This window comes from Mus caroli, chromosome 7 (assembly GCF_900094665.2).
Source record: "Mus caroli chromosome 7, CAROLI_EIJ_v1.1, whole genome shotgun sequence".
Classification (NCBI taxonomy): domain Eukaryota; kingdom Metazoa; phylum Chordata; class Mammalia; order Rodentia; family Muridae; genus Mus; species Mus caroli.
The window spans coordinates 125,486,880-125,508,889 of record NC_034576.1 but is presented as its reverse complement, the minus strand read 5'-3'; the positions used below and the strand labels follow the sequence as shown (position 1 = coordinate 125,508,889).

The 22,010-nt window shown below is 45.8% G+C and overlaps 2 protein-coding genes across 7 annotated transcripts in view; one reads left to right on the top strand and one right to left on the bottom strand.

Moving 5' to 3' along the window:
• Lcmt1 (leucine carboxyl methyltransferase 1) overlaps positions 1 to 2,515 on the bottom strand; it is a 53,068-nt gene extending 50,553 nt beyond the window's left edge. The window contains exon 1 of the mRNA XM_021167664.1: positions 2,243 to 2,515. Within this exon, the coding sequence (XP_021023323.1) occupies positions 2,243 to 2,349 (107 nt within the window). The 5' untranslated portion in view covers positions 2,350 to 2,515. The remainder of the gene's footprint in view (positions 1 to 2,242) is intronic.
• An 8,004-nt stretch (positions 2,516 to 10,519) lies between these two features.
• Arhgap17 (Rho GTPase activating protein 17) overlaps positions 10,520 to 22,010 on the top strand; it is a 93,168-nt gene continuing 81,677 nt past the window's right edge. For 5 of the 6 annotated variants that reach the window (XM_021166494.2, XM_021166495.2, XM_021166492.2 and 2 more), the window contains exon 1: positions 10,520 to 10,726. In XM_021166494.2, the coding sequence (XP_021022153.1) occupies positions 10,674 to 10,726 (53 nt within the window). In that variant the 5' untranslated portion in view covers positions 10,520 to 10,673. The remainder of the gene's footprint in view (positions 10,727 to 22,010) is intronic. The other variant, XM_021166496.2, reaches the window with a different exon arrangement.

The following is a 22,010-nucleotide window of genomic DNA, read 5'->3' as shown; positions in this document are numbered from 1 at the left end:
CTGAACCCTAAGTTCAATTCCCAGCACATATAACTGCCTATAACCCCAACTCTAGAGGACCTGCCAACACAATGTGCACCCACGAAGACACAAATATACATCTGGCAGATGGTGGTGGCACACACCTTTAGTCCCAGCACCCAAGAGGCAGAGGCAGGCAGACCTCTGTGAATTGGAGGCCAGCTTGGTCTACAGAGCAAGTTCCAAGACAACCAGGGCTACACAGAGAAACCCTGTGTAGAAAAACAAAACAAGGAAAAAAAAAAAACCTCAACAACAACAAAACAAAAAACAGAAACAACAACAACAAAACCCAAACCAGATCCTCAGAGACAAGGATCCAGTGCAAAAAGCTCTGAATGCAAACCACAGCCTCCAGCCACACCCACTCGCTGCCCACTACTCTAAAGGATCTACTGATGGTGGATAGGAGAGAGCATCACTGAATCTTCAAAACCACTTAAGAGACCAGATCGCTGCCACCCGCCACGCCACACCTGCTTCTGTCTGTCTCTGTCTCTGTCTCTTTCTCACACACACTTTTACTGTGTGATGTACGCGGGCGCACCTGCACATGCAGATGTACACAGCTATGCATGCACATGCTCGGTCCTGAGGTTGATATCAGGTGTCTTCCTCTATCACTGTCCACCTTATATTTTGAAACAGGGTTTCTCATTGAACCTGGAACTTGCCAATTTCGCTAGACCAAGTTGGTCAGGGAGCTCCAGGGAACCCCTTGTTCCCAATCCCCAGGATGGGGGTTACAGGCATATGAGCTCAGATCACAATGGTTGCACAGCAAGCGCTTTCCCAACTAAGCTCTCTCCCTAGCCTCCCCAGCCCCTACTTCAGAGACAAGAAATCTAAGGCAAAAAAAAAAAAAAAAGTTACGGGGCTGGGGAGATGGCTCAGTGGGTAAGAACACTTTCTGTACAAGCCTGAGGACCTGAGTTGGATCCCCAGCACAATAAAAAAGAAGGGCGTGGCTTTTCACACACCTGCAACCCGTGATGGGGGCTGGGGGCAGGAAGAATGCTGAGGTCTCTAAGGTTTGCTCCTTACCTAACCAGTCTGGCTGAAAAGGTGAGAGATCCTATCTCAAGGGAACAAGGCAGAACGATAGAGCAGGACACTCAACATCCTCCTTTAGCATGCACAGGTATTCACCCATATATGCATGCCCCCACCACACACACACACACACACACACACACACACACACACATTAGGAACTTGCCCAAGTTTATATAGCTTGGGCAGTCTGGCTCCAGGACTGATGCTTAAAATCCCATTGCTTAGTTTCTAAGACCCTACAAAGAGTGCAACACTTCATCCCAAAACTTGTATTCCCCACACCATAACACCTCTCTGGCCCCCAGCCCACGCCTCTCTCCAGGGCATTGTCCTAATTGTCCCAAAGCCCACACTCCTCCCTAGTTCTGAACATTATCCTACTTCCTTGTCTCAGGCTTTTTCTTGCCGGTTTAAACATCCCTGGATAAATTTCAAACTCTAAAGACACTGCTGCATCTCCAAGAGCCCAACACTGAAGTATGAGTTTACTGCTCCTCCCAATGAGGCTGTGAGTCTAGTATGTCAACACCATGTCTGTTTTGCTCCTTTAAGTATTTGCAATCACTGAAAGCAAACCCTACTAATTAGCTCAAAGTAAGGCACAGTGTACTATCCCAATAGCTTTGTTGCAGGAATGAAGGACATGCAAGCTTTGTGTTTTCTTGTGCACTGACAAGACCCACCACCACCTACTATAACTCCATAAAGACTGTGGCCTATGTATAGTGCTGATTCTACAAACACAGCGGGCGCTGGGACCTGCAATCTACCCCTCCCTCATAGACTTGAGTTTCAGGTGCACAATGGGGAATAATGACCAATTTCAACAGGATTGTAACCTACCAAGCAAAGTTCCATTTCTAACCCAGCAAAGCTGTAGTTATTACTTGCAACACACCCTGTCTTTCCTGAAGGCTAAGATCTAGCAAGCTTTGTTCAGCGACTTACTCCCTGTCGTGGTACCCCGGGTTCACACACATTCGTTAATTGTGACTTAAATGAACCCCTCCCTGCTCCGTGCACTTCCCAGGTGTGAAGCCAGGGCCGTTCCAGATGAGTGCGACAGCCCCATCCCAGTGTCCTAGCGTATGCCTTGGTCAGTGGCCCTCTAGCCACCTAGGCTCGGGACACCAGCTCCCATCCCAAACCCAGCGTCCCCAGGCACCTCTTGCAGAGAGAAGCATCTTCGCAGGTGCCGCGCACTCCCTCGTCGTCCAAGTCACAGCTCGACGAGCAGGAAGAGAACGAGGACTCCCTCGAGCTGGAAGCCATGTGCGTGGGATGTTCTGGGGTGCGGCACCCACCAGGGACATGGAAACGGGGAAACAAGCAGTGGGGAAAGAGGCAAGAAACAGGCACGGACTAAAGCTGCAAAGATAAGGCGCGATAGGCGGGCGCTGTTCAGTGACGACGCCCCCGCACCGCCCACCCACCTTTCAGCTGATTGGCTCCCGGGACATGACGTTTGTCAGACCAAGTTCCTCGTCTAGTCAGACCATTGGAGGATTCTTTAGGCTCCGCCCTCACAACCCGGAAGTTTCTAAAGAGCCCGGACATGGTGGTGGTGCCGCAATCCTTTCTGGGAAATGTAGTCTTAGTGGCTTCTTGTCGCTCAGTAACTTTTACAAATAGTCAATTCAGGACTGAAGGGCAGAGAGTCTACCCAAAAGAAGCAAGTTTAATGTATTAAATTTCTGTCTCCATTTAGATCATTCAACAATGTAACAAACTTCTAGTGGGGGAATCAACACTGTGTCAGGTCCTGTGCTAATCAATGCCTTTGAGATGTTAGGAAGTGACTAGGAACATAGCTTAGAGCGCTCGCCTGGGAGTAGGGTTCTCAGCAAGAAACGGAGGAAAAAGTTGTGAAAGAGAGAGTTGTGAAGAACAGAATGGAAAACTTTGTAACCATGAGAGTAAATTAGGGATGGGGTTACAAATTCCTTGAACTCTGTTTCAGAATCAACAGATGTAATCAAAATAGTCTGCGGGACTGAGGAACAAGTGAATAGTAATCAAGGTTTAGGTGACATGAATGGGGAAGGTGGGGGAAGAGAAACCAGTGAAAGGACAGAGGGAGTTCAGTTTCTCAAATGAGTAAATATGTTTCATAATTGTGCGTGTGCAGTGTACTTTACAGGTATTCCATAATGGATCACTATAAAACTCTAAATAAAATTGAAGGGTTATTTTCTATTTTGTTTGTTGTTTGGGAGAGAGGAAGGGATAAGCTCTAGCTTTATGAAGTCTAAATCATACCCATAAAAATTCTGTGGCGATAGGGCAGTGATAAACACTTGTCCACCCTTTCCAGGGTTTTGGGGTCTGAGCTCAGAAACACACACACACACAAAGAGAAACACACAAAGAGAGAGAGAGAGAGAGAGAGAGAGAGAGAGAGAGAGAGAGAGAGTTTGGGAAGCGAGAGCAATAGGATCCTTTGAGCCTAGTGTTGGAGGTCAGCTTGGATAATATAGCAAGACTATATTTCAAATTAAAAATAAAAAAACTAGATGAGTTCTCCTATAATGAAGCCTGGCTTTTAACTCAATGTGTAGCCAAAAATGGCCTTAAACTTCTAATTCAATGACCTTGAACTTCTGGTGCCTACACTTCTCCAGTGCTGGGATTGTAGGTATGTGTAACCACATGTAATTTGTAGACTATTGAGGCTCAAACCCTGAGTTTTGTGCAATCTAGAAAATATTCTACCAACTGAGCTAATACTGACTCAATTCCTTAAAGAGGAAAACAACAAATCAACATATATATGTTCATATAGTTTATTTTATTTATTATTCACTGGAGACACAGTAACCACTAATACTTCAGGGAGAGATGGGAAAGGAATAACTGGGGTTCTGAAATGTCGTTGAAGCTAATCTTGAGGGGTTATGATAAAATACCCTGACAAAAGCAACTTAAAGGGCAATATGCTTTATTTTGGCTTGCAGTTTATTTTAGTTATTTTTCTACGGTTGTGAAAAGATACCATGACCAAGGCAGCTTATATAAGAAATCATTTAATCAGGGGCTTGCTTACATTTTCAGAGGGCCACTTCATGACTATCAGAATGGTGAACAGGGCAGCACGTAGACAGGCTTGGATAATATAGCCTGAGAATTGGAGGTGGGTGGAGGAGAAGGGATGGAGGGAAAGAGAGTGAATGACAGAGAAGGGGGAGGGAGAGAGGGAGGGAAGAGGAAGAGGAAGAGGAGGGAGAGTAAGTGATAGAGAGGCAGGGGGTTTGAAACCCCAAAGCCCACCCCCAGTGACACAGTGTCTTCAACAAGGCCACACCTCTTAATCCTTCCCAGAACTGTTCTATCATTTATAGGCCGAGCATTCAAATACATGAGCCTATGGAGTTTCTTTTGTTAAAACCACCACATAGTTCCCGGGGGATAAATGTCAGGGAAGACATGAAAGTAGGTGAGGAAGACATGTTGGCAGGGCCAGGAGACTTACTGGTCACACTGAATCCATGATTAGTAAGCAGAAAGCAATGGGTGCATGCTGTGCCTCAGCTCCTTTTTTTTCCACTTATACACCCCAGGATCCTAGCCAGAGAATAGTGCCACCAGTAGTGCATGGGTCTTCCTCCTTCAAATAATATTATCAGGAAAATGATCTATAGGCATCCTCAGGAGCCCATCTCCCAAGAAACTCTAGATTCTGCCAAGCTGGCATTTAACACTAACCATCACAGGGAAATAACATATCTTTCCCTGAAGTAGTCCTCTGCAAAGCAACTCACAGGCTTAGCATCTCCATGTGGCACTCACTCTACACCCCCTGTGGATGTCCATAGGTAATAAATATGTCAACAGCAGGTTGTATGGGATGTCATCCCATAATGATCTGTCTCTCTGAATGGCCCTTCAGTCACAATTAGCTTTATCTTGGAAGGGACAGGCTACCCAGGGTACCTGAACAACTCGGACTGCCTTGAATAAGACCTGCCAACAAAAAACTCTAGACTTTCTCCAAAATAAAATCGACAGGTACTCCTGTTGCTATTATCAGAGACCCCTTCAGTGACTTAGTGGTAACAATTCATGTTTTCTGGAGTTTCCAGGTGACCCATGATGATTATAAGTTGTCTATGGGATTCTAATGCAACAAATCACTTCTTTGGCCATGCACCCCTGCCATTAGAGTGGTATGCAGTCCCAAGTTTTATTTGGAATGCCAACTCTAACTATATGAAAGTTCATCAAGTTTTAAACTTTGGGTCTGATTAATCTTTGTGCATGATGCTTTCATTTGTACATTTAAAAAATAATATTAATAAAATTAAAAACAAGGCACAAAAGTCAGCAAAACTGGCCAAACTCTGGGCAGCCACACGAGCATACATTTGGTGTGGTTTTTTCTTCTTCTAAAGAACATTTAATTGGGGCTGGCTTGCAAGTACAGAGATTCAGTCCAGTATCATCAAGGCAAGAACATGGCAGCATCTATTCATGTATGGTAAGAAAGGTCTGAGAGTCCTACCTCTTCATCTTAAGGCTGCTAATGGAAAACTAAATTTCAGGCAGCTAGGGTGAGGGTCTTATAGCCCACACACACACAGTGACACATCTACTCTAAAAGGGCCACACTTTCTAATAGTGCCACTCACTGGACTGAGCATATACAAACCATAACATTCCATTCCCTGGCCCCCCATAGGCTTGTTCAAACATATGAATCTATGGGGGCCATACCTAAACATAGCATAATGCAAAATACATTTTGTCCAACTTCCAAAGTCCCCATAGTCTATAGTAGTCTCAACAACATTAAAAGTCCAAAGTTCTAAGTCTCTTCTGAGATTCAACCAATAAATTAACTGTAATTTCCAAAGCAAGATAGGGAACCAGCTGGGCAAACTCTATACTCTGCATCTCCATGGCTGATGTCAAAGCAGTTTTCAGATCTCTAACTCCTTTTTCATCTGTGTTGCCTGCAACAGACTGCTTTCTCATGGCCTGGTTCCACTCCTTCTTTTCAGGAAGGAGTGTTGTTGCTTTCCTCAGCAGGTATCCCCCTGCTCCGGCATCTTTAATATCTTGGGAGCTCCAAGTCAACTTCATAGCTTCTTGTTCTAATGTCTGGAATCCATACATGATCTCCTGGGCTACTACAAAGGGCTGCCATCACTTTTCCAGCTCTGCCCTATGTAGCACTCTAAACGCAGTTTGACCCACTCTACTGCTGCTGCTGTTCTTGGTGATCATCCCATGGTACTGGCTTCTACAATATTGGGGTCTTCCACTACAACTAGTCTTCACCAATAACCTCTCATAGGCTCTCTTCATGGTGCCAAGCCTCAACTCCTTTGCCTGACCCCTTCAATCCAGGGCCATAAGCTGCAACTGAAGCTGCACTTTCACCAATGGCCTTCCATAGCCTCTCACAGTGCCAAGCCTCAGCTGTTCTTCATGACCCCTTCATGCTTTCGAAACCAGTGCCACCTGAGTGACTCTTACACATTACCAAGTCCAGCTGCAGCATAAGGTACAACCTTGGTTGGCTATCTCTGGAATACAGCTTCTTTGTGCTCTCAGAAAACACTACCCAGATTTCACCTCAGTGATGTTGGTCTCCTCTTTGTCACCACTAATTTCTTAGCTCCAGCTCCAGCTAACCAGCATCAATTGTTCCAGTAGTCTCCTTCTCCTCTGGACAATCAAGTAAGAGACTCACGACTGAAGCTGCTGAGTTTTCCTGCTTGCTGGAGCTGGAACATGGCCTCCTCATTCTATTACAATCACTGCACTTGATGGTTCTTAAATGGCAAGTTTGTTGCTCACAGTTTTAGAGCCTGGGAAGTTCCTGCTCCTGTTTGGTGTCTGATGAGCTAAGTTCTTGCTGCTCAGGCTGTGCTCAATCAGAGACACATTCTCTTCATTTGCAAGTGAAGTGTCCTGCTTGAACAATCAAATGATTGTTCTCTTCTTCCTTTTACGTTAGTTCCTATATCCAGATACTGAACATTTTCTACTTGAAAAACATCAGAATGTGTTTGAGTCTCGTCTCTTTTATGTAGCTGAATTATGATCTGTTCTACTTTGTTTTGTGACTTTTTTTTTTTTGAGAAAGGGTCTCATATAGTCCAGGCTGGTTTCTAATTCTGTATATAGCCAAGAATAACTGAATTCACAACCCTTCTCTTTCTACCTTCCAATTGTTAGATCTGTATTACTATAGCCAGTTTGTACAGTGCTGAGGATTGAGCCCAGGGCCCCTGGGATACTTGGCAAGCACTCTACCAACTGAGCTGCTTCTTGAATTTTCCCTGAAAAGAATTGGGAATAGGGAAGGTAGTTGTTTGCCAGTGCTGGTTTTTAAATTAACCCCTGCCCGTCTCTTAAAAACTGAAGCAGGAACATCTTATACTGCTTTTTAGGTTCAGGAGTTTTCACTGATGTTGCTCTTTCTCCTTAAGCAGATCTTTCTAACATGTGGCTGAGACTCAGTGGTTTGACACATGTTAGACACACTATGTTGACACATAGTTCTGTGACAACATGTAGCATTTTAGGTTTAGCCACAGGCTTACCCTGCTCTGTTGTTCCCTAAGGTGTTCCATCTTTTCCAGGTAGTTCATCTGTGGATTCGAGGAATCTTTTCTCATCCTATGCTTTAAGTGTTCTTGTTTTCTTTGGTGTATGTATTGCATTCCTTTGGAAACTCTGAACTTCCCTTAGGCTTTTCAGATTTCCCTTTTTCTTCCACCGAATCACTTTGGTCTATCACACAAGCCTGTACTTTCAAAGGTCTACATCTAAGACTTTGTTTCTTTTGAATGGAAACAGAGACACATCTTCCTGTGTCAAACTCTATGTTACTTTCTATAGGGAATACTTTATTTAAATCTTTAACTGCATCTTCAAGTTCTTCAATTTTGGGGCTTGACTCTTCTTTTTGTTTGTAGGTAGGCCAGTTTTAAAAAATTAAGTGTGTGTATGTGTGATGAGAGTAGGTCAGAGAGTAACTTGCTGCAGTCAGGTCTCTGCTTCTACCATGCGAGTCCCAGGGATGGAAGTCAGTTTGTGAAGTTTGGCAGCTAGAACCCAACTTGTGCTCTAGACTGGTGTTTAGCATGGTCTGAGGTTTAGAGATTGGTGACTTTAATTCCTGAGCCACTTGGCTGAAACATGATTTCTAACTCTTCTGTCTTTGGTTCGGTGTCACTGAGGTTTTCTGGATGCCTGTGGTTGACAATTAAGTTTGATGGTTGACAGTTCCCTGGCTTCTGTTCTGTTTAAGTTCTTTATGTTGGTAGATTTCACTTTCCACCTACTAGCTCTTCCTTCTACACGGCAAGTCTGAGCAACACTCCACAAGGATCAGCTTCACACTCACGTCTTAAAACTTTGACTTGTCCATGTTGTGACCAAATTGACATTAAAATCCACGTCATCCACTTGGTGAGCTAGCGTATGATTGGAACCAGAACTGAATGAAGTTTGTACAATGTTCCCCGATATGATGACAACATCTGTTTTGCATTGTTCTTTTACTGCTTCCTATAGCCCAGGCTGACCTGGAATTTGTGATCCTTCTGTGTCAGCCTCCTGAGTAGCTGGATTTTCAGGCCTATGTCACCACTGTCTAGTTTCATGGTAGCATCTGAATGTAGTGACTCAATGGCTGACTCAGGTTTGGCAAATGGTCTTGAAGTCCTGTCTGTCTTGCTTTAATAAATCTTGTTGGATGGGGTGCCACAAGCCTGTAATTCTAGCATTTGGCCGGTGGAGGCAGGAGGATCAGTAATTTAAGGCCATCCTCAGCTATGAGACTCCTCAAAAAAACCCCAAACCAAAACAAAGCCTTATCTCAACACTTCCCGTTGTAATTAATGTTGGTGACTTGCAGTTTGCTGCCTGACTCGAGGGTCCACACTTATGTTGTAATCGCTACAGATTTTTAAATTTCTTGCTCTTTGAGTTCAAGATGCATCCTGCATTAGTTATTTTGCTCTCTGTTGTAAGAAAATGCAGGACAAGAAGCAATGTGAGGGAGGAAGGATTTAACCCAGCTTCCAGTTCTAGGAAGGGATGTTTACCATGATGGGGAAGGCACTGCAATAGACAGTTTTTTGAGGCAGCTCGCAGCAAGACCACACTGCCTCCACGCTCAGAAAGCAGAAGACGACGAAAGCTCCTAACTCAGCTAGTTTTCTGCGGTCTGGGGCCACAGATGATGGAATGCTGTGGCCCACATTTAGAGTGGATCTTCCCACGTCAATTAACCAGATGTAGATACTTCTTCACAGACACACACAGAGATTTGTTTCTAAGGTGATTCTAGATTCTGTCACGTTGACACTTTAAACCATCACACAGCCTGTAAAGGATGCCTTAGCCCACAGGACACAGGGAATGTTGTGTATGTGGAGCCAAGGCTGCCAAGTCAGGAGGACATGGCTGCAGGTCATAAAACTAACTTGGTTCAGTTGGACGAAAGGGTTCAGCAATGCGAAATGATCCCACCAAGTTCCCCAGCCTGTTACTGTAGGGCTGGGAATCAGAACCTTGTGGTCATTTATGGCAACGGGGACTCAGAGGCCCATCAGTGCAGGGGCCTAGGGAAGACCAGTTTCCTTTGGCTGGGGAGTCTGGGGGTCCTCATCTGATTGACCCTACTCTTTTGGCCTTTCCCATGGACCAGTTCAAGTACTGAGGGCGCGGAGCTGGTTCACCCCATAATAGATCTGCTTCAGCTCACTCCTGCTAGGTTAGGATATACCCTGGTCTGACCCGCCGCTATAGGTTAGGTCCACTCGCTCAGCTTAACCTCATCTTCTTTCAGTTCGCCTTCACTTGACCGAGCATCACTCGGCTAGGACTACTATTCCACTCGGCTTGGCCGGACTCTTCTCCCCCCCCCCCCAACCCCCTTCCCCGGCTGGCCTGGCTCCGGGTCCGACTGGACAAGACCCCATCCCTGTGTTCCGCCTTGCCGGACCGGACCAGGATCTGCGAGGCTCACTTGCGTTCTAGTTGTCACCACTAGAGTAGGTAGCTAAGTTTGACTCTGCTCCGCCCATCCCGCCCAGCTCTAATTAAGAACCGCTGTGTCCAGGTGCCGGGCTGGGTTAGTCTCCGCTCTTCTTAGCAGAGCCACGCTCGTCCGTCTCCGATTGGCTCAACTCCATCCCTCTCCGCTCACCGATTGGTTCGGCTCCACTCTTAAGTTCGCCCAGCTCTGCTCCGTCCAGCTACGCTTGACTTCTCTGGTTTCGGCCCGGCCGGACCAAGCTCGGCTCCACCTATCTAGTTTCGACCCTGTTCGGCTCCGCTCCACCCACCTCGGCGCGGCCTCAATGGTCCCCGCCCTGAACCACTTAACTCCACCCATATTGGGTCCGTCCGCACCTGTTCCACCTCTCTGGTTTCGGCCTCTTTCGGCTCCGCTCGGCCCCACTCGTGGTAGGGGCGGGCGGCGACGCTGGAAGTGACGCGGCGAGGGGCGGGGCCGAATTGTAGCCTCCGTCACCGCCTCCGGGGCCGGGAAGCGATGTAGGTAGGACCCGCCAGACGGTCCCCAGTTCTCCTCGGCCCGAGCCCCGCGGCCTGCCGCCGCCGCCGCCACCGCCGCCGCCATGAAGAAGCAATTCAACCGCATGAAGCAGCTGGCCAATCAGACTGTGGGCAGGCGAGTGCGCGGGGCGCGCCGGCGGGGGGCGCGCGGGGGGCGGGCCGGTCCTGCGCGCGAGGAGCCGGGGAGCGGGGAGAGCCGGGCGCGGCCGGGCCTTGGGCCCCGCGGGGCGGGGGTCTGCGCCTAGCTACGGCTTGGGCGCTGCCCATTGTCCTGGCCGGAGGAGCATCGTCCTCGGGAGACTCACGAGGGTCTTTACTCCTCCCTGTCCCCGCCAGCCGGAGCTCGCCGCCTGGTGCGAAAACTCCGTAAACTTGTGTGCCTCTCGCAGTGCCAGGCGCGCACTTTTGGGCTGGTGTTCTCAGGCTCTCCCCGCTGATCCGCTGTTGCAGCCTTCCTCCGAGAAGAGCTTGCTGGTCACTGGGAACCCAAGGGGTCTTAGGCTACTGTGGCTTGCCCAGTTAAGTTCAGCCCCCCTCCCCTCTGTGAACGAATCGAGAAATGCAGTCTCAAAATCCAGGGAATTTGCTGTGAGTTCTTGAGGTCTAGAGGTTTGGAAAGCGAAAAGGATGCCTTTTCTCATCTCACCTTGGATGTGGTATTTTCTGACAGTGAGTGCTTGACAAGAAACTGATTTTTTTTTAATGAAAGAATACAGGAGGGACAGTAGATGAGTAGGCTGTAGAACAGGAACGATTTGCGGTTTTTAGAGCTTTCAGGAGGCTGCTGTCATGTGCTGTGCTATCTGGAACAAATATTTCAAGGTCTTGAAGGGCGGATAGCTTTGCCGAACCAATTTGCTGGTTATTCTGCACGAAGATAGGTGGGTTTTTCACAGCTCTCGCTCTTACCCTCCTCCCTTAGCAGTTAAGGACAGTTTGGTTTGGTTGAAGCACGTGAGACACTTCTTTTTTTATGTGTACGAAAATACTTTTACTTCCTCTTGGGTTTTCTAAATTTGCTTTTTACAATGTTTCATTTCCCCCAACCTTTTGCTAAGTTTTATTATTGAGTTTCTTAAAAAAAAAAAAATAGAAGGGAAGAAAAAAATCCCTCTATCATGTAATCTTGGTATCCTCTATCCAGACTCAGTCCCTGCCCCTTAAACCCACACATGCCTAGTTTTTTGTTGCGTGTAGAGTTAGAGAAAGACGAGGGTCAAGGCAAGTAATCCTAATGGCATGAACAAGAAATATGATGAGAAATGATAATTTTCTTGTGAGTCTTGTACTCCTTGCAGATATGCATGGCAGAATCAAAACTTAGTGGCTGCCACAATGCCTTTGTTAGATTGTTATTGATTAGGTTTTGTCCTGTGTGGGACAAGGGAAAGTTGCCGGTTTTATGCAAAGTCTTGAGAGCTTTCTGCCTTGAAAGCTGGTTAGGGTTTTGTGGGCCCCTGCTTCTTAGCCTCTCTTCCTACTTTTACATTCTGGCCAGACTTGCCCACTTTCAGTTCCCACAGGAGGCCTATGTTTCTTATATGTTATCCTCTTCCTGGAATTCCCATAAGCCTTTCTTACCACACCTAGCTGATAGGTAACCTCTTTCTTGCTCTTCACTTCTCTCAGTCTCCATGTCCTTAGAAGATCCTTGATGTCTTGGATGGACACCGTCTTGATTCCATTCGCTACCTGCTTTCTATCATCAAACTGCCTCTTTACCTGGGTGTGTTGGCTATTTGAGCACCCAGAGAGTCTTTTCTATGAGTCTTTGATTCCCAGGGTCTGTGTGTGTGACTCCCATCCCAGGACAGATGACCTGTCAAAATTGTCAATTCTGGGACTCCAGCTTGTCCCACTTTGCCTGGTGCTGCGGAATTAAGTTTGGGAAAATATGAACAGGATGGAGTGGTAATGATTCATACTGGGACAGTAATTCTGGCCCTGACCTTTGACTCTGTTTGAAAGTCTTTATTGCTGGATGCCAGGGGAAGCTGCAGCTATTACAGAGCTGTAAGGGTGTGGTAGCCTTGAGACTAAAGTCAGAACATCTGTTTTTACTGGGGAGAAAATCTGTTGCTCTCATGTCGTTGATTTCCTAGATAACNCCCCCCCCCCCACTGTGTGTGTGTGTGTGCGGAGCACGAGTTTCCCCTATTTAAGTAACCCTAAGAGGGGAGGAAGAAAAATGGAGGATAGAACTGAGAATTATTATTCAGTGAGCCAGCTGGTTGGTACGCTCGCATCAGAAGCAGATCGTGGGTGTATTTGGGTAAAGAAGAATGCTTTTTTGGCACAGATTTCTCCCAACTGTGATCTGGATAGAGAAGGAGTTTATCTATGTAATGGACTACAGTTATCAGTTTGTGGAGTTCTAGGTGCTATCTTGCCGTGAGGAATTTCTATAGGATGGGATGCTCGTGAATAATTCCACCGAGAAGTTTCATGGACCTGGCATGGTTGAGGATTAGTAATGCCTAGAAAGAATGAGCTACCATGATGCACTTTGTGTGCAGAGGGTGGATGAGTCTGTGGGCAAGGCTTATGGGGTGGTCTCACAATGTGGACACCCTAATAAAGAGCAGTGGGGTGGATGTTTTTGTCACCTGCTCTTTGTTGAGTCTCATATTCAGTGAGCACTGAGTGAGGCTACACTGTACACCACTGTGCGCTATTAAAGAATCAAAGACCAATACAAACGAGATCTCTGCCCTGGAGCTTCTCACTAGATACACGGAGGAGATAGGCAAACCCCAAGTAATTATAAACATAAAATAAGCACTTCCAGAAGGATGGCAGTGCACGGAGGAGAACCTGCCTGCCACTGGGTGGAGATGCTCAGAACAGCTGCTCTTGGGAGGTGTGAGCAGAGCCTGTGCTCTCTTTCCCTCTCCACACTTCTTTCAGACTTGCTGATACGAATTAGGTCTCTTCTGGTGAAGAAAAAAAAAAAAAAAAACGTAATTCAAGGTACCCGAGCAGAAAAGAATTTGTTGGCCTGTGAGCAGGAGTCTAAGCATAGGACTGCTTTTGTTTGAGACAATCTCACTGTATAGCCCAGAATTCCCAGTCCTCCTGCCCCAGCCTTCCCAGTGCTGGATCTGAGGGCATTCTGGATGGTTCACTCTTTAGACAAACCGTGTTCACAGATTTCCATTATCCTCAGTGCAAGTCTCAGAGGAAAAGAATACTGTGTGACTGTGGCCAAAGTCCCGGGATTGGCTCTTGTTTCTGGGTCACATGCCTTTCATGGGAAATGAAATGGACTCAACCCCACCCAAATAGAGAGTGGAGGAGTGCTGGTTCCCTACGGTAAACTGGGCACTATTAGCAGCAGAAGGAGAATGGGCAGACACCGATTAGGCAAGCAAAAAAAAAAACCCTGCTGAGCTTTTGCAGTCTGGCTGTGGAAAAGGAGAAGCGTTCTCTCACTCGTGGCTTCAGATAATCTAGAAAGGGCAGATGGTGCAGCAGGGAGTCGGGGTGATGGTGGGCAAGTGTTGTCTGGATAGAGGAGACTGGACAGGAGGATAAGAAGTGTGAAGTTAGGAACTGCTGTGGGTCAGGAGTACATCCCTGGCAGAGAGTCTGCCCTGACAGGAGTTGTTCTGAGTGCTTTCATTTGGCAAGTCAAGGTCCAGGGAAGGACCGCAGAGAACCTGAAGGGCCATGTTCTAATAATGGGTCCCAACCTCTGGAGTTTTCAGGAAGTTGCCTAAAATGTAAGTTTAAGGGAACATTAGCTGATATTTAACTCAAGCATGCACAGCAGTATTACAACATTACACTACACAAAAATTTTTGAGGCTAGATGTGGTCTGTGGCTGTGTTGGCAACTGCTTATCTGAGAGGACCTGGAAGTTTCCACTTCCTGATTCCTTCTTTACCTGTCCCCACGGTGCCATTGGTTCTCTGGCTCTGTGGAGAGCTCATTCTCACTGCTGAGATCTTTCATAGGGACACAGTAGTCATCTCATCTTTCTACAGTGGCGTCTTACCAAGGGCTGCGCCTCAGCACCTGGCCTGCTTCTCACCCACGGTGACTACCATTGATATTTTATGAAGAAGGACAAATGATTTGCCAGGCTGGCACATCTACTCGGTGACCCACACAGGACATGGTGTGGGCCTTCCGCCTCTGCAGCCCATATATTTCTAACCACAGAACTCTTCACCAGGAAAGGTGGCGTGTTTATGAACAAATGTCTTGAACATCTTCCGTGATCATTAAGCTGATGCACTTCTCATAAGGAACTCACAGCATTCTCCGGGCAGCTCTGGGGTGGTGCTGTTTATTCCTGATTGAACAATAAGGAAGCCAGAGATCAGAGAGGTCACAGAGCTGGAACATGACAGAGTTGTGGATCCAAACCAGGTTCTGACCTTGAAGCAGACATGTATGGTATTTAATTCATCTTTAGTGCTGCCTCCATCAAATCTTGGGAGCTGTGAGTTCGGTGTTACTGTAATAGTGGACTTGCTACCTGAGGCTGTGTTTCCTCAGGGGACCTGGGCGGTATCTAGATGCCTTTCAAAGCTTTGCTTAGGACAGGTGCTCTACCACAGAGCCACATTCCAGCCTTCTTGATGGTCATAATTTGGGTAGGTGGGGCGGGAGTTGCTGCTGGCATCTTTTGCTGACATGCATGCTGAACAGTGCCAACAACAAAGAATTATACATACAGCACCAGCCACATTTGTGCCGAGGTTTAGAATCCTGAGTTAGTCCTCTTTAAATCATATATTCTCTGGACATATGAGTGGTCACAGCCAAACATGCACTGTTGGCTTGCAGGTCACAGATGTATTCTTTTTGTATTATTCGATGCTTGTACATTTATTGTTACTTTAAAAATTTAGTACTTGTCATCTGAAAAATATGGACCTCATGCTTCTTCTAGAAGAATCTTAGAAATTCTGTCAGGATCTGATATCCCTGTCCAGTACAGGTCCTGAAGCAAGCCACAGCTTTCCCATTGGGGATGGTCATCGGCTCCCTGTGTGTGCAGTCCATGGCTAATGGGTTTTATCTCTTTATATCCCTTGCTGACCTCTTCCTGATCATCGAGATCTAAGGACTCTGTCTAGGAGCAGAGGTAGCTGTCCATTACAGCAGTAGGAGTTTGCAGTCGAAGTGCATGGCTGCCCGCTGATGTCACAGTACCATGATGTACCTCTGGTACCATGTTGTATAAAACTTCTCGTGAGGCAGCATTCATTACCTGGGCATGCCTGTCACATACCAGCTCTTTGCTTTGCCTGTGGGAACACTGTATAGTCCTCACTGACTTAACAAGCGTCTTCCCACACGTGGGGTTTGTGCTACCTTTCCCCAGAGATCTCTGAACAAAGCACCTGAGGAAAGCGAGGTCCCAAGCCCAGTGGCTTCCATCTAGCCTCTGATACAGCAGGCTAGGGAAAGGATCTCTATCTGAGCATCTTAGGCTTTCTGAGGCCACCTTGGGTGGGTGGCAGGTTGTAGAATTCTAGAATCTCAAACAGCTTATTTACAGGTATATAAAAATCCACACACACACCCCTACCCTGGTGCCAGAGAATTAAAAAACCAGCCACAGAAGGATGCAGTCACCTAGCATCATCTTTATTTATGAAGGTAACATGGGACACTGTTATGAATCATCTGGTGACAGAAGTTCTGGTGCTGGGGAGAGCCCTTCATGGTTTGTTGTTGTAAGGAAGGGTGCACCATGCCAGACTATGGAATATTTTGAATGCATCATTCTAACGTAGGTGGATACCATGGTAGCCAAGTAAAAATCCATTGAAACAAGTTATTGCACTCCATCTACTTACTGTTCATGTAATTTCCTGAAGGCAGAAAGACCCGTGGTTCCAGATGTGAAGCCCCTGAGATCTTTGTTTTGATGACAGGGTCTTGCTGTATAGGCCAGGGTGGCCTTGAACTCTGGTTCTTCCTGTCTAGCCTCCCATGTGCTTTGATGACAAGGATGTGTCAGCTCCAGATGAGTTTCAGAATTCAGAACTTTTCAGGTTCTAGAGAAGCAGTGTGTGTATTTGCCGGCGTTACAGGTAACCTGCAACTGAATCTGCCTAACAGCTTCACACCCAGCATGCTATTTCCGTGGCAAAACATGTGCATATAATTACCCCAAAGGATACATAAAAATGTAGCTATCCATGCACAGTGTGTTATTGCCATCACAGGCCAACTTTATAGTCAGTGGGCTTCAAGCTTATTTCTATATTTGTCCTTCCCACCCCCCAGTAACAAGGATTGTGGATCTATTTTCATTTTAGTAATGTACCTATATGATTGTCTATAAATCTTTTATTTGAAATAATGTCTCCCATACTCCAAGAGATTGAAACTATGTATGAGCAAGACTCTCACACTCAAGTGGCAGGACAGATAAAGAATTGAGGTGAGAGGCGGGTGTGAGGCTGGGGAGTGGTGGGGGCTGTTGAACACATCCATTTACAGGGGGGCTGCTTACAGCTCTAGCCACTTGTTGCCTTGGAGAGTATGCATATGGTTTAACCACACTCCCTGTTTTTAAAAGGAGAGACACACATACACACACATCCATATGTTGTGTAAGTGTATGTGCCTGTGCATGTCTATGTGCACCACATGCATGCATGCGTCTGTGGAGGTCAGAACAGGCAACAGATCCCCTGGAGCTGGAGTTACCGATGGCAGTGAGTCATCACGTGGGTTCTGGGAACTGAACCCAGGCCCTTTGCAAGAACAGCAAGTGTTGTAACCAGCTGAGCCATCTCTGCAGCCCCACAGCTCCCATGTCTAATGATGCTCCAGAAGGCTGATTTTCCTGCAAAGTTTTATGATACTTAAATGTTAGCAACAAAAATGAAAAAAAAAAAATCCATCCATGTAGGCCAAAGAAAACATATCTGCAAACTTTATCTGGCCTTGGGCTGTCTGCCTTGACCTCTAGCTCAGAGACTAATGCTCGTGGCATGACAGGTTGTTGCCTGTGGAGTTAGGATTAGGCTACTTCTTAAGATGCAGATGGCTAATTTGTTTTGTCATTATTTGTTTTGTTTTGTTTTGTTTTTTACATATGCTATTTTTTGCATACACAGTAGCTTATACTAAGAAGAAAAATAAGTTGGTAGGAATTTTATTTTAGAACTGCCTTACTTTCTAGCCAATTGGAGAGTTCCCTTTTAATCTACTACTACCAACTGAGCTTAAAGTTATTTACCTTAGAAAAGGAAATGGAAGCCTTCCTTTAAAAAGAGCGCTGGAGAGATGGCTCATACCTTAAGATTATTTGTGCTCTTCCAGAGGACTGGGTTCCCAGCATCAGAATGTCCACTCACAGCTGTCTGTAATTCAAGTTCCAGAGGGTCCAGGGCGGCCTTCTGGCCTTCAGAGGCACAGCACATACATGATGTACATGCATATGTTTAGGCAAAGCAGTCCTACACATAAAATAAAAATAGATAAATCTTTAAAGTCGGGGAGCCCCCTCCTGACTTTTTTGAGACAGGGTTTCTCTATGTCCTGGAACTCTGTATGTACACCAGAATGGCCTCAAACTCACAGAGATCAGCCTGCCTCTGCCTTCCAAGTGCTGGGACTAAAGGCTGGCCCCACCATTACCAACAAGAGGAGCCCTGTTCTTAAAAAGGATGACTTAAAGACGGTTGTGCTATGCTACTCATTCCTTCCCAGACCTTAATGGTTGTACGTTGCACACTCCTTGTATATTTGTTCCTGGACACCTACAGATGTGAAAATTCTCAAATGCTCAGGTCTCATATAAAATGTCATAGTGTGTGCACGTAGCCATTGAAGTTGTTCTGTATACTTTAAATCATCTCTAGGTCGCTTACCATAACTAATATATTGTAAATACTGTATAAGTGTTATGCTGTATATTTTAGGGAATACTGATAAAGGAAAAAATCTGTTCAGATCAGAAGCAATTTCCTCCCCAAATATTTCTTACGCAGGTTGGTTGAATCTGAGGATGGGAATACAGGGGAAGGCCAACTGTATAGGGACCAGGAAGCACTGTTGGTCTCTTCTCTTCCCAAACCACTCCCCTAGGTGATCTCAGCCCAGTAATTCTCGCCTCTTGGGAGATGGTTTGCAGTTTTATGCTCTGGTCCTGGCATGACTCCACTCCTAGGTGATACCCCCATCTTAGTCTTGAACATCTCTCACTAAGTGTGCTGCAGACATTGAACTCATGGCCTTCATCCTTAAATTTGCCTCATGTTCTTCACTTCCCTAAACCATGGATCACTAGACTTTTGCTTATGGTGTGAATCTTACCCATCTTGTTTTGTCAAAGGCTTTTTGCAACTAACACCATCACATACTACAGTAGTAGGGTTGAATAATTAGAAAGGTGACCTGGGTGGCCCATAGAACCCCAAGAGTTGACAGTGAGTTTGCTGGGCTAGGGATATAGCTCACTAGTGGAGTACTTGTGAGTTCTAGGGTTCTGTCCCCAACAACCATAAAACAGAACAAAAATTTATTTTCCTTTCCCATGGATGCAAATGTCACCAGCTGGGGTTCCCCCAGCCATTTTACAAGTCCTGTTTCTCCCCCACATTTTGAATCCTGCTGTCACCATCCCCAGCTTTCTCTTATCCTTTCATGTGCTGTCTGTTCTTGATGGACGTCCGTCTTTCCTGTCACCTTAGTCAGCCTCTCAGTTGTCACCTGGACGGAAGATTGTCTTACAGCTTGTTTTGCTCACGGAGCACAGCAGTGAATTGTGTGGAGTAGCGTGTTCTGGACTAATATGAGTCTAAGAGAAATTCTAGGAGATAGGACAGAGCTGTGGAAAACCTGTGTCAAATGAAGTGAGATCATGTTTGACGTGAAAGCAGTGTCCAGTCCCCTTTCCATCAGCTATAAGGGTTGGTGACCCTGGGTCACACCCTGTTGTTAATTGCAAGTTTGTGGTTGTATTGTTATTGGGTAGTAATTGTCCTAAGAAGTCTCTCTCTTCCACTCCCTTCCCACAGTTTTCCTTTTTAGGTGTCTGCCTTATCAGAGATGCCTTCTGGTCCATTTGATCTCTCCTTTAATGTTTCATTAGCATTTCTTCTCTAGTTTCTCACATTCTTTCACATGAGCTGGTCAGACATTTGCTTCATAGATGCTTGAACCCATAAGTCCTGGAGCACGTCAAGAGGGACTCAGGTGAACACAAATATTCATTCAGCAAACGTTGAGAGGTGCGTGGAGATTCTCCCAACTAATTGTCACCTGTCAGTGTAGACATTAGAAATTCACCAGCTTGGATTTCACACGGTCATCGGATACTTGCAGATATATGGGCTGAAGTGCAGCCAGACCTGGGGGAATACACCGAGTATTCCACTCATGGCACCTGGGACTGCTAGGATTCAAGGTGTTCTGTGTAGCACAGGGGTCTCTGACATGTGCTGGGGGGGGTGGGGGGGAGCAGGGGAATGTGTTCAGTTAGGGCTTCTCTAGATACAGAGAACATGGGCATCACATGACAAACTGCTGGAGCCACTAGGTGACAACAGAGTTACAACAGGACAGAAATAACCGTAGGGGACATGGCACTCTGTATTTCCTATCCTTTACTTTAATATCTTCTTCTGTTTATAAATCAGACAGACAGCCGGGTCTGCTTCTTAGGGGACAATCCTCTCCAGCCTTCTGAACAGGGCACAGCCCTCCAGCCTTCTTGGTGGGGACGGCCCTCTCCAGCACTTTCATTTTCAGGTCACTTGTATGGAGGATGGTGGTTGGCATGCACTATCAGCCAGTATAGAGTTTAGCTTGCAGAAATGTTAGAATTGGTGTGCCTAATTTTTTTTACTTGGTATTAACTGATAAGCATCTTTCCTCCAAAGAGAAATTTGGTTGCACATTGAAATTCTGTTGTGTTATTGTATTTATCATCCACTTATAATTTTTTTTATATTTTTTCATTAAAAATTCCTTGGTAATCATACATGAGTATAATGGATTTTGGGTCATTTTTACTCCCATTACCCTTCCTTATCTTTCTTCCTCTCCCGATGAACCCCCTCTTTTCAATAAGCCCCACCCCTACTTTCATGACTTTTGTTTATGACCCCTGAGTTTAGTTATGGAAAGGAAACAGGTAATAAAGAATGATACCCCTCCACTAGCAGCCATTAACTGCCCACAGTCCTTCAATGGTGGGGGGTGGGGACTCATAAACTGTTTTGAGCAGGTTTATATGTCTCTTATTCAGACCATTGTAGTGTTTGCATTTTGGGCATTAAGACTTACTAATGTACCAGTGGCATCCCCTGAATTCCCAGATATCAAGATTAAAATACAGTCGTTAACCACTACCACCCACTGCTAGAGACAGCAGTATTGGTGGCTTTTGCCTATTTGCAGCCTGTCATTAATTTTCTTTTCCAATTCGAAGAGATCAATCATGATTTCCATGATTTGCAGACTGCCACAATCAGATTTGGGGGTCCTGTGTGGAAGGAAGCTAAGAAAGTGAAGATGCTTTGGGCTTGAAGTCTGGGAGCAGGTGTGTCTCGGATGTGTTGGGAGAGTAGTTAGGAAGCTGTGGCACTAGGCTTAGAGGGGAGGCCAGACAGACCTAAGTGATGGCACCTAGGCTAAGGGGAACCAGGACTACAGTGACCAAGCTGCAGAAGAAGCCCAGGAAGAACTGAGGACGAGTCACGGTTGGCCGCTCATTGCTGAAATAGGCTACAGAGTGACTCTCCATTTGGGTTGTGTTTATAATACTCTCTCCTATGTGTTCTTGTGTCTTCCGCCTTCCCTCTGTGCTCCCACTGCTTCAGATCTGCAAACGTGTGAGTGCCAGTTCTGCACTGTCTCAGTAACTGATGGTTCTAGTCTGGTGTATAGATTTTTAATCAGCAATTATCCAGTCCTTTTTATGTGATCAGGTTTTTTTAATTTTAGGCTCCCCCCATTTTTGTTTAAAAGGGGTATTGAGATTGCTTTTTTTCTAACTTCAAGAGAAAACTTATAATTATGATTGTTTGGAGACTCATTCATTAAAATATTAATTGGGCCAGGTGAGGTGGCACATGCCAGAATCCCAGAACATGGGGGCCAGGAAAAGGAAGATGGTGAATTCCAGGCAGCCTAAGCTACATAGTGACAGCTTGATTGAAAAATAAGATAAATAAATTGGTAGTAATTATTTTTTAGGTACCTTCATGTTAGGCCCTATTAGTACAAAAGTAAATTAATTTATTTGCCATGAGTGCATGGTTTGGTTTGTCTGATTTAGTTATCTGTGGGGGAGCCTCAGGGAGATTTGGTAGATGCAGATCTTCTGGGGCCATAGGGAGATTGGGCACAGCATTTCTTTTTTTTTTTTTTTTTTTTTTTTTTTTTAAATTTTCTTTCTGTAGAGCCTCATGATCTTAGACAA